This window comes from Schistocerca nitens, chromosome 9 (assembly GCF_023898315.1).
Source record: "Schistocerca nitens isolate TAMUIC-IGC-003100 chromosome 9, iqSchNite1.1, whole genome shotgun sequence".
NCBI classification, from domain to species: domain Eukaryota; kingdom Metazoa; phylum Arthropoda; class Insecta; order Orthoptera; family Acrididae; genus Schistocerca; species Schistocerca nitens.
The window spans coordinates 164,028,936-164,044,973 of record NC_064622.1 but is presented as its reverse complement, the minus strand read 5'-3'; the positions used below and the strand labels follow the sequence as shown (position 1 = coordinate 164,044,973).

Below are 16,038 nucleotides of genomic sequence, written 5' to 3'. Positions count from 1 at the left end.
CACCTGCACAGCCAGCGTAATGGTCTTGTAGGGGGGGGGGGGGGGGAGCTATAACCTAGCAGAGCTGGTTCCTTCTAATTGTGGTACGTGAAACCCTGTGGGGGCCAGCGTTATGTTGAACTTCAACTCCCATTTGGGACCTTTCCTACATGGTCTGCCAGGGGCACTTTCCAGCAAGGTAATGCTCGTCCGCATACATCTCAAATTGCTCAAGACTTCTTACGTCATGTTACGACTTGTCCCTACAAAGCACGTGTGGGTCCAGCTGAAACACCAGATGCCACCACCGAGTCACTCTGCACACGATTTGGAGGTGGCTGTTCAAGATTCGTGGACCAATCTGCCTCAGGACGACATCAAATATCTAACCAACTGGATGCCGGATCGCGCTGTGGCGCGTATTGGAGTAAAAGGTGGTCCTACGCATTACTGATGTTGTTGTTTGTCTGCTTGTACTCACTGTACTTCTTTACATGTCTTTATTATGGAATCAAAAATGGTTCAAATGGCTCTCAGCACTATGGGACTTAACATCTGAGGTCATCAGTCCCCTAGAACTTAGAACTACTGAAACCTGACTAACCTAAGGACATCAGACACGCCCATGCCCGAGGCAGGATTCGAACCTACGACCGTAGCAGTCGCACGGTTCCAGACTGAAACGCCTAGAACCGCTCGGCCACACCGGCCGGCTATTATGGAATCAAGTGAACATCTAATCACTACAGTTATGTCCAGTAAATTTCATCTCGGTATGTTGCTTCCTCGTAGTGCGCTATTTTCAGTGTTCCGGAGTGTATTTGGAAAGCATCATGTTTCAGTCGCCAAGAATTACTGTCGCTTTCTAACTCCAGATCATCTTCAGGTATCATAAAATTATTTACAACATCCTACGTGGCAATGTTCGTACTGTGACTTCGAATAAAATATAAGCTATATTGTATCGCTGGCGTCAATACAAAAACACATTATTCAGTCAATAGTGAATGTACATATACGATTATCTTTCGGGTACTGATACAATCAGGACCCACCTTATCCTGTGGAAATGCTACATACTGAAGTGATCAGTAAATGAAGATTAACTATGTAAGAACAATTTGGGTATTTACTCCGTTATTTCTAGATCACTACCGATTTCAGGGCACTAAAGCCACATCTTTAGGTGAACATATAATTGAAACATTAGAGCTAAAAGGCTCGGAGCTTTTTGTACCGAACGTTCGTTGTCCATCAGAATAAAACACTGCTAAAATGCGGGACGTCACTGAATGAAAACAGCCGGATTCCAATCCGATATGGTGGATGAGTGCGTTTCTCTAGTCTATACGCCATCACGAACAGGGGACGGGGCCGCGTGCTGTGTCTTAAGTAAGAGCAATTCGCTGTTGACGGCAGTGACGCGGGATGGTTCTTTCATTTGAAGTCATTGTACGAAAGTTGCCATGTAGGCGGTTGTAAATAATTTTATGATACCTAAAGATGGTATGAACACACGTCAAAGGCAGGAGCTATACGGTCTCCATGATAACAGAGCAACTTCTCGCAGGCTGCAGCATTTTATTATTTATTCGAGGCAAAGCAGTAAGGATCTTCATCCTGAGGTTTGTTTAAGCGTACAGGGATCTATTTTCTCGTAAGAACTTCTAAATCATCTTGGAACGATACACACAAATTGATGGTACGAGTTCTACTATCGTATCTACCACACGGTATAGCTGACCACTTTTATTCTGTGAACACGGCACCGAAACAGTGACTCGCTAGACAGGTGAGCGTCACTTATCGAGTAAAGACCCTAACGATATTGTCAGAAACTCTGCTATCAATACGAATTTGTGTCCATTCCTTTATAAAGAAAAGACTTCATTGTTATCGATATTGCTTATTTCGTAAATCATAGAAACACATTCGCCCTCACAAATGGGGCTTGCCATGGTTTTTCTCCTCTGTTTTTTAAAAATTAGTTTTTGTCACTGAGTTCGCGAGCAGTGAGCAGTGCTTCGAGTAACAGAAGCCATTCATTTTTCACACAACCCTGACCTACAACTGTAACAAGCATCATGATCTTACTTCACATTCACTTAATGCCACTGAAACGTGCGACAGGCAGCTACAAAGTAGCAGATAATTCAGTTTTTACGCCTAATTTGTTTAAATGAAGTCGTTTCTGCCATAATTTTATCGGGTCTGACGTTAAGTATAGTAAGATTTCAGAAGTATGTAGGAATGTAGCATGGGAGCATGGGAAGCACGCGAAAATTTGTTTACTACTACAAATAAAACACATTAATAAATTAATAATTAATGATTAATACTTGCATGTTGAAGACATATAAATTTTAAATACAGTTATTCATAAAATTGAGAAATTATGAAGCTGATATAAATTCCTTCTCCTGGAGCATTTTTAAGGCATTATCAGTTTAAAGAAATCAAATCCTACAGTCAACTATTATATGGATCACTTGTGAAACCATTAACGGTGTTTCAGCGACATTGCGTTAGCGCTTGTATATTCCGCACCTATCATCCATATGTCGGTTTAGTTCATACAAGGGTAAGTGTCTTTGTAAGATATTACGCTATACAACATTTACGGGGGATATTTTACATATAAACTGCTTTTCAATGTTGGTTGTTGGATAAATGATTTGTCAATCTCCGGAATCTGTCAGTCGTGTGACCCACCACATGATGGACGATATCGCAAAATTATTTTAGTCCGTAATGGAAGTATCATATGACTAAATTATTTTAGTATCTCGCGAATCAAAAACGAATTAGTACCTCAAAAATTGGTTTCATCGAGATCTCGTAGGGGTAAATAGAGAACAACAGTAAGTCCACTTCAGGATGGAGACTACTGAGAAGTTTCATATCAGCGCACACTCCGCTGCAGCGTGAAAATCTCATTCTGGAAACATCCCCCAGGCTGTGGCTAAGCCATGTCTCCGCTATATCCTTTCTTTCAGGAGTGCTAGTTCTGCAAGGTTCGCAGGAGAGCTTCTGTAAAGTTTGGAAGGTAGGAGACGAGATACTGGCAGAAGTAAAGCTGTGAGTACCGGGCGTGAGTCGTGCTTCGGTAGCTCAGTTGGCGGAATGGTGGTGGGCTACGTATATAACGAATCGGAAAAGGACAAAATTGATTTTTGGCATTTTCTCCTGGATGGACACACGAAGCTGCAACAGCATAAGAAATATAGGCAAGACTTCGCTAATTACTTGCGACTTACATTTACCGACCCGCCGGCCAGATGGGGTGTGACGGGTGAGAGATGAGATAGACGAAGAAGCCGAGATAGACATCGATCACACTTATGGACCCTTAGTTAATTTCGAGAAGACGACCCAGTCTTACCCCAACGTCTGGAGAACGAGTCGATAGATGGCTCTTTTGCTCTATCGAACGTCGGGTCGTGAGCAGGTGTCGCCCCCGACACGTATTTCATTTCATTGCTACAGGAGCATGTTTCTTTTGTATTTGTACTATCCGCAATGTCTTCATGTCATTCTTTTGGGCATTTTCAGTTTTATTCATTTCCTTAATTAATTACTTTTCTCATTAGCCACTATTTGTCAACATAGGGACTTTGTAGACACTATTTATGCGATAGTACCACAAAATGTATGTCAGCAAAGGTGGTCAGCCTGACATTCGAAAAAAAAAAAACAAATAGAAAAAAAAAATGGCGTTGCAGTCGTGGACTGTGCGTAAATATCAAAAAAAAAAAAAAAAAAAGTTGGTAGAGCGCTTGCCCGCGAAAGGCAAAGGTCCCGAGTTCGAGTCTCGGTCGGGCACACAGTTTTAATCTGCCAGGAAGTTTCATATCAGCGCACACTCCGCTGCAGAGTGAAAATCTCATTCTGGATACTGAGATATTGATAAAAAGGACAGTTTTTGTGTTACATTGATGAACTGTCGCAGTATCTCCGTGTTAAATACGCGAAGTGTTACAGGTGCAGTAAATAAGCAGAAAATCGTTGACTGGGGAACATGTGGCAACTGATAGCCTACGACATTCACACCACGACACTAACGGTACAGTTTTCGTACGAATATTCTAGAAACGAGCATGCTGTTCCTCGCGGTCCATAATGTGTTTTTAAAGGCCTTTCTAATACCGTTACAATACACAGCACCGTAACAGAGTGGACAAGTGTTTCCACTTACTTTTTACGGCAGAGACAATTCTGTGCGTATGTGTACACTGCGTAGTTGCGTGCCCTGCTGTGGCGCATCCTTAAAATCGACAGACCTGAATAATATGTTAGGATACGTCGCAGGAGAGTTTTACAAGACATCCTTAGTACACTCATTTCGTTTTCTCGAATAATCCTTTCAATAAACCTAATTGTACGACTTGCTTTCCCTACGATTCAAATGACTCGATTATTTCATTTAACACTGGAACAAACTGGTACACTTACGGTTGGATTTGAAGCATATCATCAAGGCGCAGCTAAGAAATGTTTGAGGGAGATTCCATGGAGATCAAATATTCAGTGTGGGAAAAAAAAGACTTCCCCAGCTTCGAAACAAGGTACCTCAATAGTTGCTTCAATATTAATTTAACGTAAAATCAAAATATTTGCTTCTTTAATTACTATTTCTTGTGCAAACCTCTTCTTGGTTTACCGATTCCTAGAATATTTGAGGATAACAGATGAAGTGATAAAAATAGTGTGTAGCTTTTTAATTTATTCATGTTTCAGAAGGTTTTATTCCAATAAAAGATGTGGTAAGTTGAATAAATTTATTTCCACAAATTTAATTTTTTATATAAACTTAATTATTCAGAAAACATCTATTAATTGGTCTACAATCACCGTTTTATTTTATAAAATGACTGTCCGTTTCGGTACTATGTACCATCGCCAGGCCTCTCCAAGCAGAAGTGTCAATATGCCACACCTATTTGGGATGGTCTGATGACATGGTACCGAATCCGGTATTTATTTAAAAAATGAAATGGCGACTGTAAACTAGAGCAACTAATTTTTTACTGATTGTGTTGATAGCTGTTCATGTCGAGAGTATACTTAATTATTTACGTTACCACTGTTAGTGGTGGAACACAGTCATCTGACACATGTTTTGTGAATAAAAGTCACAATGGTTGAGACAGAATATTCCTTTTATCATTCACTGCTTATTCTCAGGTTGCATGGACTTCAGCATTCCACATTTCCATGATGGATGAGTGATACTTTTCCGGACTACGAATCCATGAGAGCTGGGTTCAGTCCGGTAGACGGCAAGATTTTTATCTGTCCCTCGTCGCTTCTTCCACGGCGGCAATGTTTGGTAATTTGCCCAGCGGTTTAGAATCTACGTTAGACTATATGCGTCTTCTTATAACTCGGAGATCCAAGTCAGTTCAAAAGTCGAAAGAAGGGAATAGTATACCATCCCAAATAGGACCGTGGCTAGTAAAGTCGGCGTTCTAACAAACATGCCGGGTTCATGACAGGTGCTCTATATGAAGAACGTCATAATTACCGCCAAGAACTGCAGATAAAATTTCTTTATTTGACAACCAGTTTCGCTAGGTTCTCCGTCATCAGGTTCAAAAAAGAGTTTACAACTACATATTAGGTGTTATAAAACCATTGGTTTCAGATAATATAATCGATAAATTCGTCACTGTAGTCATATTACTATATGAAAGCTGTAACGAATTCCTGGATTTTATTACCCAACGCTTATGATTTTATAACGCCTAATATGATGTAAATGCTTTTATGAGCCTGATAATGATCTGTGGACCGAAACTGTTTGTTCAATAAAGAAATTTTAACAGCGTCTCTTGACAGTGATCACTACGTCCTTCTGAGGAGCAGTAGGAATGCATTAATAGCTGAGACCCATAGCGCGGGTGTGGGTGTGGCGTGGAAAACTGGTTTGGAATGTGCGAGTCGTGGCGGACTCACCTTGCCGCTGTACTCCCAGCGCTTGATGGGCAGGCCGCGCTCGTCCTGAACCTGCTGCAGGTTGCCTTGCTTCTGCTGCTGTTGCTGGCGCCTCTTGCCCGAGACCTCCATGGCGCTCAGCTCGTCCATCATGCGCCGGTAGGTGCGGCGGTCCTCGTTGTCGCCACTGTCACTTCCGGAGCTGGTGCTGCCCCTGCGGCTGCTGCCGCCGCTGCTGCTGCTCGTCGCGTTTTCCAGCTCCGGGGGCGGCGACGAGGGCGGCGGCGGAGGCGGCACGTCCGGCGGCAGCACGGCGCCGCGCGCCACCGTCCTGATCTTGCCGTAGTCGCGGTACTCGTCGTCGTATTCTTCCGGCGAGGCGATGGGAGGGGCCGCGCTCGATGACCAGGGGCTCTTGGGTCCGGAAGAGGCGGAGCTGAGCCTGCTGTAGGGCGCGGCCGCGTCGGCCACGGCCGCCGGGTGCAGTACGTCGTCGGCGCGCTGGTTCTTGGCGGTCCGGCCGCCTCCCCAGTATCCGGAGGGGTACGTCGCCGACGCCGCCACCACCGTCCCGGAGCCGCCGCCGCCTCGCCCGCCGCTGCCGCCTCCGCCGCCGTAGCGCCGCTGGCCGCGGCCGCCGTCGCCTTCGCCGTCGCTCGCCGGCGGCGGGGGCGGCGGGAAGTCCGGCACCTCCGAGTCGGCGCCGTCCACGATCTCGTTCTGGTAGACGCGCTTCAGCTCCCGTCCGGCCGGCGCCGCGCCGCGACCGCCGCCGTCCTCCTGGAAGAAGACCTCGTCGTCGTAGCTTTGCCTGTGTCTGCTCCGACTCTCCCTCACCCTGACGGGAACGCCGTCGACGAGAATCTCGTCGCCGTCGTCGCCGCTGTAGCTCGACTTGGCCGAGGGCACGCGCGCGTTCAAGCGCACCATGGCGCTGATGGCCTGCACCTTGTTTGCGGGCGGAGGCTCCACTTCTTCCTCGTCTCCTTCACCGTCCCGATTCTTCCGCCTCTCGTCCGGGTCGTGGGCGGAGGGCGAACGGGCGTTCTGTCTCACGTAGCTGGTGGTGTACACCCTCTTCGGCGAGTCCTCCGCTCTCGCCGGTTGGGCCCGAGCGCTCTTGTAGCCGCCCCGCTGCGAACCCGACGACTCGTCGTCCGACGGCGCGGCGGACGACGAGGGCCCGATCCTGGAGGCACCCACGTTCACCACGTTGGGCGTGACGGGCTCGCTCTCGGAACGGTAGCTGGAGAGGCCGCCGCGACCGGTGTAGAGGCTGCGGTACAGGGGCTGGTTCGCCGCGGGAGAACTGCCCCGCGGCAGGCTAGAGTACCTGCCGGCGTCCGACCCGTTTCTGCCGGTGGGAAGCGGGGGCAGGGAAGAGGAGCCCTGCCTCGAAGTCACCACGGAGGGCAGCGGCATCGCTGGAGGCGTTATCACTGGCGCCGCGAGGGGGCGGATGCGTCCGTACTGCGAAGTCAGCTGCGACTCGTAGCGGCCACCGCCGGAGCCGCCGCCTCTCGCGGGGTTGGACGAAGGCTTGCCGCTGGAGCTGGAACTCTCGGAGCCGCCCCCGGAGTCGTCCTCGTTGGGGGCGGAGGCCGGTGGCGCCGGCGACAGCGGGCGGAACGGCGAGTAGGACCGGACGCCGTTGCCGATCGAGCTACGGTAGGAGACGTAGCCGGAGCTGGCCGAGCCGGCGGGCGACGCCGCCCTCGTCGTCTCTTCGGCGGCACCTGCGCCTGCGCCGGCAGAAGGCGAGTAGGGCCTGGCGTAGCGGCCGCCGAGCTTGCGGCTCGACCAGCCGCCCACTTCTGCGTCCGCGGCTGCGGAGGAGCTCTTGCTGTCGTAGGACATCACCTGTCACCTGCGCTGGTCGGGTTGCTGTGGGCTGCGGCTGCGTGCTGGGCGTCGCGTCGCGTCCGGACTCGCACTGGCCGCTCCGATAACGGCAACCTCGCCTCGCCTCGCCTGCTCTGCGGCCGCCGCGATAACACCGGGACGGCCCCTCCCCGGCGGTTATCGACCTTCGGACCCCAATCACTTAGGCGCCGCCGCCGCCACCTTCCGGTAATTCTGTGTTTACGGCGTACGGTACGTAGGGGCGGTTGCTGGCGTCGCGTAAATACCGCTGCCGCCAACTGACAGGACCTCTCTTCAAGTTAAGCTGCACTTGTCTCTTACACCGGCAACTTCCAGTAATCAGAGTGTATGCTCCACTTGAGCCGACCAGGAAACATATATCTGTCAGCGAAACTTCTCTAAGCAAACACCTGTCAGAGCTAACCGATATCCTATTTTTGATGTCGTGTCACCTCGTGCACTTGACAAGGGCGCGTTTACTTTCCTCCTCGTATCACTGTAAGGAATTCCTTCTCAGGTATACACTCTGTAAACTCAGATATCTACTGCACCTTGTCCAACTCTCGTCAACTCATTCATTTGCCAACGTCTCGTGAAAACAGTTCTTGCTTGGCTGTCGTTTGTGCCACATCACTGACCACTTTTCTGTTCCATACAACGCAAACAAGTGCTTCAGAATAAGCAATACGTCTCCATAATATCATTTGTGTTGAGGACTCCTACTTGCAACAATGTTCCCTAGATTCACCTCCTACAACGCGTAAGTCTTCTGCACTGTTTATTAAGGCCCCTGAGTTGAATACAGTCGTATCGCATACGTAACACACTACGCAAGTCGTCCTAGTTCACTAACCAACTAGCGTCATGTAGCTATTTTCAGAGATCGTAGTTTTGTTGCTTTTCTTCCTCGTAGACTTAACCTCTTTTACAGCAGGTAAATCCCAAGTTTTAAGGTATAAGAGTTAAATGAGTCTGTTTATCGTCTATCAGTAGAAACAAAATGTAGAGTTTGCTGTATCAGAGCAGACTTTATGTTTTCCGCTTAATTAACTGCTTACACACGGCCTACTAACTGACAAAACTCTTGTTCACGACTTCAACTAAGACACTCGTGGGAGTGGAGGAAGTGACACTTTACGCAGCACTTATTTCCATAGCACAATTTTTCAGCACAACTGATAGAAGTAAATTGAAGTGGGAGTAGACCACGTGGGGCGAGCGTCTCTTCAGAATGCTAGAGGAATGAAACAGAGGCCGAAAAAAAAAAGAAAAGAACAGCAACACAGCCTGCTTTACTTCACGAGACAACTACAAGGAAGAGTTAAGCCATAGTTTAGCGACACGATAATGCTTCAAGTTGTATTACGAACAACACCAATACATTACCGGCTATGAAGCTAAGGTATTGGTGAGGAAAAAAAGGCACGCAATAATAAAAATATAGATGTATAGGAGGTACACTGCACTTCCAGCTACTGTGCAGACTGCCCTTTCCCGAGGTTCACAGATAGGGCGGAGCGCTGTGCACGGCCAAGCCACCGCTGCTGGAAGCACTCCAGCTATTCTCCAGCGACGGAGGCAGTGTCTGCGTAGGCGCCCCACCGTAACAGCGCCGTGGTAGGCAGGCTCCGGTGCGTTCCCGCGGGCTGACTCCAGCGCTCCAGGTGTCGCCGCGGCCGGAAACGGAATAAGGCCGACGAAGACGACAGGAACAACCAGCAGCAGCGGAAAGACCCGAGAGGCGGGAAGCCTCACAATGGCCTTGTGAGCAAGCAGACGGAAGGGCGCAGCAGAAACGTCACACACCGTCGACGGCCGCTGCAGACTACTGTGTCGCGTCGCTAATATCCCAGCATCCGCCTCTGACCTGTCCGCTACCACACGCGCACCACACTACCATACAAACACATTACGTGGTCTACAAGAGAACAACGTTTTGCAATCGCCGCTGGAGAGCCAGGTCGCTAACGTCGGCAGGGAAAATATTTCCACAGCACGGTCTACGTCCGTAAGTTTCAAGAAATATATCGACGTTTACCGACGCTTCACTCGCCAGCCACAAACAGCTTGCACGTGGCAGCAACGAATTCATGCCACCTTGCTACTACGCAATTAGGCGCCGTTGACCTCGAATTTCTTCAATTTTGCATGGAAGAACAAAGTCAGTAGCTACTACCTAGAGGTGACGTTGTATACAACTCTTACGTTACAGTTTCGTCACGGTTTCAACCACGTAAACGTTATTATGACTTGGAAACTTATATCGTCTGTACGACGAAGAAATAGAAGCACTAATGCAATTGTCTCTGCCCAGCTGTTTAAAATTATTCTATCGACAAAGACGAAATGAAATGTGTAGGCAATAGGACCAACAATTTCGTTATCATCTGCTGGTATCAGGTGTGTACCAATATTGGGTTAAAACAGTCAGCACTCACAAGGCAGTCACGACAGAGTCAGTCATCGATATGCCACAAATCTAGTGCAAGAAAGCCCTGCTCGCGATAGGGTAACGGTTCAGGTATCAATGAACAATTGCGACACATGAGATGTGTTTCCCTTGTCGCAAAGAGTACTCGGTTGCACAACTGCTCTACGTTACCTGATGAGGATCCGAAAAAATGTTCCGAGAAAGGCTGCCGCCATATTACGTCAGACAGGTCACGGCTTGTTAGTAAGTTAAAAACTTTATTTGCTGCGCCCCCTCTGAAAAAGAACGTATGAAGTTTATTTCCGGCTCACACAAGATACAAATTTCACTTTGTACAACTATGTTCAACCTTCTGTTCTTACAGCACAAGTAAGTAGTCTGTTGTAAAACTGCACTTACACAGCACAAGGTGAATGCCGCTTGAAACTGATTTAATTTCTTGTGTGCCGCTGTTGCTAAATAAACACTATTCCCAATTATCTGCCCACTGACAGGCCACAGCATTCAGTCACCTGTCGAGACGTCTTTAACGAGAAGTCAGGGACAATTCAGCGATAATCTGTCACTGACACTGCTACGGTACAAGCATTTAATGCTGACGACGGTTATCGAGCGATGGCGCGCCACTATTTACGCACCGTGGTCCAATATGGCAGGTAAATTTACCGGGCCTTCTCAAAAGAGATGACAGCTGATAAAATCACAGTCGGAATAATAGTCTACACTTCTCCACTGAGCCCGACGATATCTGTTAAGCCCGACGATGGGTTTACAGTCGGAAACTCCGTCAGACAGGCACACTTAATGTACCCGGCGCGCGACTGCCCATTAGGACAGGAGGGAGCTAGTAAAACACGTCCACAAGAGACGTCGTACGCGTTTGTTATACCTGACGACTGGTTCTAGTTAGAAACGTCGCCTGTTACTCGACACGTGTACTGGGTGTAGACGTCCGGCTGCCCGAATGCACGCCACGCCAGCGTTCGTCGCTCCTGATGACGGTGCGCGCGGGTGGGAAACGCCACGCGTCGCGTCACACGACTCGAGGCCAGGTGCTAGGCGGCCGCGCAGCAGATGTGACACGGTCTGGGGTGGGGGACCTTGGTGCCGGCAGCCGAAATGCAAGGTCGGCGCGCTTTCTCCGGCCTACGCAGGCGGCGACGGCGGCATTCCGTGCCGCACCGGCGCGGCGGGTCGGCTGCTGGGTGACGCGTGGGCAGGGAAGCGAACCCCAGCCTTCGGGACCGACTGCTGGCTGGCAGCGGAGATTAGCCGACCGGTGATGCGCCGTGTACGAGCTGTGCTCTGCAGCTGCACCAGTCCTCGGTACTGCAACGCCGCAGCCACCGATAACAAAGATTCAGTCCGTGGAGGGAGAGGGGCGAGAGATTTTTAACGAAAGCCCACGCGACTAGCGACTTTCACTTGAAATTCAGACAACAGCGATGCAGTGTACTTTCACAGCCCAAACAGAATTTTACTCAGGGGAAGGTAGAGGAGGTGCCACGACGTTAGAGCAGCGCTGTGGAAATACCGAAAAGCCCAGCAAGTTGTTACTGAATTACAGAGAAAAATTACAACTGACTGTCAGGAAACCTGAGCTGTTTGTAACTCAGACGTGTTAGCTGGCCAGAGGAACTACACAACTGTAGCGGTGTCTGTCTGTGTTGCACAATTTATGTGACCTTACCAAATACGTAAAAAATCCATTTTTTTCTGGCGCTCACAACCTCGCAAGGAGCCGGATAGCATAGATTTCTCGTGTGACTGTTTACTGGGGTGAACAAACCTAAACGATACGAGAAATTTAACTACAAGGTCACAAGGTGCGTAACACGGGTCATTTAGGCTACAGGAGCATTCTCAGTGTTTATGAACTAGAAGAGGCGTGTTTATGACGCGCAGTTTAATTTATTGAATAAACCAATTTCTACTTGTGCCCTTGAGCTTCAATTGTAACTCAAGCAACCGTTTAAGTCATTATTTTCGTGCTGCAACAACAGTACAGCTTTTGTCAAGTGTGTAAATAATTGTGTCGATCGTTTTAGAACACTAAAAGCGCGAGAGAAAGAGGAAGAAATGAAAATCACAGAACGGCAGTCGCCACCTGCGTGTTTCGGACAGTGAGGAACGCTGAGAACAAGGGAGGGAGGTCGGAAGCGGACTATCAACGCGTCTGTTTCCCAAGACCGGCGCTCCCAGGACCTTGACCACGTTGGTCCCTTGCGGCGTGAGTCAAGACCGATCGCTATCAGCTTCCCCGAAGTCTGCTCGTTCGTAATATTTATACGCAGAGGGACAGAGTAGGCGTGCCGTACTCTTAGGAGCCGCTAGCGGACACCGATTAATTTCCCGGACGGACGCCGACGCGTGTGTGGCGTGCGCGTCGGTCACTCAGGACTGTTATTCACTGTCGCTGACAGCTGACAGGTGACGTCTCCGCCCCCGTCAGCACGCACGGCGCCCGGCGTCAGTACAGTACCACGTACTTATCGATATGGCGACGTCGACCTGTGAGGTCGGTGAGCTTCGGAAGAGACGTTATCGATACAGAGACAAAGTAGACCCAGAAGAGCTCTTACCATATGACAGTTTGTTCGTCAGAAAGATTCGTATGATTGGCATTCGAGATACACACATTCACAGTGTAACAAGAGCTTCCGTTTGTTTAGAGTTCTCAGTGATTTTCTTTCATAATTACAGCTTTAGGTCTCCGGTAAGCATTTTATAGTTTCCAAGTATTCCTGGGAGAGATCATCAGTATAATGGCGCCACGCTAACTGATAAATAACTAATACAAACACTGCAGACAGCCTTTTCTCCCCAACAACCTCTCTTCCGGAAGACATTAAATACGCAGATTAACATCCATTCGACACAGTCCTTCCAAGCGCCTTATCACTGGGGAAACATTCCGTCGTCCGATTTTCGAAGCACGGAATCTACAATTGGGCAATTCTCTCACAAGAGTACTACTGCTTCTTTAACGGAAAAGTGTAAATAGCAGAGCACTATACGGAAAGACAGTGACAGTAAACGGACTAGGAACTGGTTTAAACATCACAACAGCGTGGGTGTTTTAAGCTAATAACATTCTTATACTGGCACGCGGTTCTGATTTTGCCTTACTGGCGAAATTCCGTTCCCCCAGAGAACATCACTGGCAAGCTTCACCGCACGTGGATATTCTCCGGGACAATGTCTTCAAGATTTGACGCTTAAAACGGGGGCGGGAGAGGATGTGTAGCAGTGTTCGACGACACTAAGTTGGAAGATTTGAAATGCTGAAAATAGCTTGACAGTCGTTTGTCAGACTGTAATACGCATCATTCTGTTTCTTTTCACTAGGTTCACCATATTTTTATTTTTCGTTCAGCCTAAGAAGCTAAGGAGCTTTGAAGTTACGAAAACACGTCCAGTGAACGCACACAGAGACGATGGCACTACGAGGATATCATTCTCAGTTACTAGTTTAATGAAGTGGAGCACGTCACGAGTAGCACTTTATGGAGGTCAGAATACCCTAACGAGCAATGTTCTTTAATGGACCCTAGAGCAGAGGTCTCAAAATAAGTGTGTGGCACGTCTTCAGATGAAAGGTTACACACCGGCGTCAGTAATCACTTGTTACTGTATCTCATTTTGCGCCTTTCATTTCCTGACGTCTCGTCACTAGCTGGCGTCCGTAGCTGTGTTTGTTTACGCTCACGACGCTGTTCAGGTTAGCAGTGCGTGTTCTGCAACAGGAGGAGAGCGAGCAGTGGTCGTGTCAGCTGTGACGTCAGAGCAGACGCGACCGGTAGCGGTGGCGGCGGAGACAACACGGAGGTCCGCGGAAGACGCGTGCGTGCCGGCGTCCACGCACACGCAGGACAGTTCGCGTCGCGTAGCGTCGCAGAGCGCAGCCGCACCGGACCAGGGAACTCGGCGGCCGAGCAGCCGGCTGTCGGACACGGTACTGCCCGGCCGGCGCGCCGGCTCCCCTCCCCAGAGGGGGGGGGGTTCCCCCTCCGCCACACAGGGGGTTCCCCCTCCAGGGAGCGCCACCCTCTTCTCTCTCCCCTGCCGCGTGCGTTCCCCTGGCGCAGCGGCAGCCGCCACCGCACCCACAGCGACACGACGATGCCGGCCGTGTAGGCTAATGAAACACAAACAGCCGGCGCCATACGCCGCACGTATCACAGCCGCAACCAGTTTCAAGGTTTCGGGGCGACGAGCAACGAGGCTCGGCGGCCGGTCTCCGAGGCTCGAACCGGAATATCGAGCGCGAGGGCAGCTTTGCGTGTATGTGCCACTGCCTATTTTCCTAAAGCGTCTTTTCCATGACCGAATTCGCCGTCTCATTCTACGCTACATCAATATTCCGCAACCCACCTGACTGTGTGTGACGCATTTTACTACTGGTACCACTAGGTAACCCCCGCCCATTCCTCCCTCCCCCCTTTCCCGCTCCATTCCCGAATGACCAGTGGGAAGAGTGATTGTCTGTAATGCTCTGTATTAGCTCTAATAATCTTGAATTGTCTCGTTCTCCCATTTTGCGAGACGTATGTTATTCTAGTAGGATTTTTTAATAATATACAGTCATGTGATGTAGAATTTTGTACAGCTTCCAACGCGATTGAATAAAATTAGTAAAATCTTGTACATGGCTGCACGTTCAGGACCCGCTGACGGTGTTGATCGTATCTTTAACCTATTCAATGATCTTCAAGAGAAAATTTCTTTCACTATCGAATTTGAAAATGAGGCCCATCAATTAAATTTTCTTGACTTGACGCTTACTATAGAAACAAATAAAATTTCTTTCAATATTTTTCGTAAAGTAACATATACCCACCAGATCGTTCCTGCATCTTCTACTCATCCACAATCGCATAAAAAAGCCTTCTTTAATTCTGCTGTTCACCGAGCCATTACCATCCCACTTTCTAAAGAAAACTTCGACGACGAAATCAATTTACTTAAAACAATAGCTGTTAACAACGAGTATAAACCTAACATAGCAGATGACGTCCTTAAAAAGAAAACTGCTAAAAGACTTACTACGCTAGGCACTTCTGTTATCGAGTCTAACTCAAAAAAATATTTCTCTATTCCTTTCGTGGGGCCTATCTCTTATCAAATCCAACGCATTCTTCGAAAGAAATACGATTGCAACGTTGCTTTTTCTACTAATAACAAATTGAAAAAAAAAAAACTTCATTCATAATTTAGATTGTATGCGTTCCCCTTTAGAAAATTCTGGCGTCTACAAAATTGTCTGCATACTTGCTCCTCGTACTATATAGGACAAACAGGACGTGCCTTCACTACAAGATATGAAGAACACTTCCTAAGAAAAAATGGCACTAGCCTCCAAAATTCGTCTTTTGCCGACCATCTTCTAATTACAGGTCATTCACCTAAAGCCATCTGCGATAGCAAAATTTTGCACACCGAAATGAAAGAGCGTAGACTAGATATTCTAGAAGAATTTGAGATATTCAAGCATTTTGCTCGAAAGGATAGCCTCATCCTTAACGAACAGCTACAGCTACGTAACAAAAATTTTTTCAACGGTATAAAGTGTTACTCGATATTTGACTTCGGGTCTCCTTGTGCAGATTGCCGAAATGTTTTTTCCTTCTAAGGTAGTCCTATGTTTTTCAATTATCAAATGCTTCTTGGCTGCATTTCACGTCAATATTGCTTTCTACAAGTTGTCATTCAGTCCTATCTACATTTTCATAATGATGTTTTATCTTACTGTTATAAGCTTTGATGTAGACAAAATGTTATGTTGTATGCTACAATCAAACAAACATTTCTTTCCATTATGTACCAAATAC

At 48.1% G+C, this 16,038-nt stretch overlaps 2 protein-coding genes across 2 annotated transcripts in view; both read right to left on the bottom strand.

Moving 5' to 3' along the window:
• The window catches only part of LOC126203931 (prickle planar cell polarity protein 3-A), a 1,288,897-nt gene extending 1,282,405 nt beyond the window's left edge, over positions 1–6,492 (bottom strand). Inside the window, exon 1 of the mRNA XM_049938328.1 lies at positions 5,935–6,492. Coding sequence (XP_049794285.1) covers positions 5,935–6,066 — 132 coding nt within the window. The 5' untranslated portion in view covers positions 6,067–6,492. The remainder of the gene's footprint in view (positions 1–5,934) is intronic.
• A 155-nt stretch (positions 6,493–6,647) lies between these two features.
• Positions 6,648–7,770, bottom strand: LOC126204081 (mucin-21-like). Its single transcript, XM_049938501.1, has 2 exons — positions 6,725–7,770; positions 6,648–6,693 (listed from the first exon to the last, which is right to left on the bottom strand). Exons 1-2 carry the CDS (start codon positions 7,768–7,770, stop codon positions 6,648–6,650), a joined length of 1,092 nt encoding a protein of 363 aa, XP_049794458.1.
• Positions 7,771–16,038: the final 8,268 nt, after the last annotated feature.

Coding starts and splice junctions, on each gene's coding strand:
- LOC126204081 (XM_049938501.1), bottom strand. CDS start 7,770: ATGTCCTACGACAGCAAGAGCTCCTCCGCAGCCGCGGACGCAGAAGTG. Junction 6,694..6,724: donor GAGAGTCGGAGCAGACACAG/GCAAAGCTACGA, acceptor GTCTTCTTCCAG/GAGGACGGCGGCGGTCGCGG.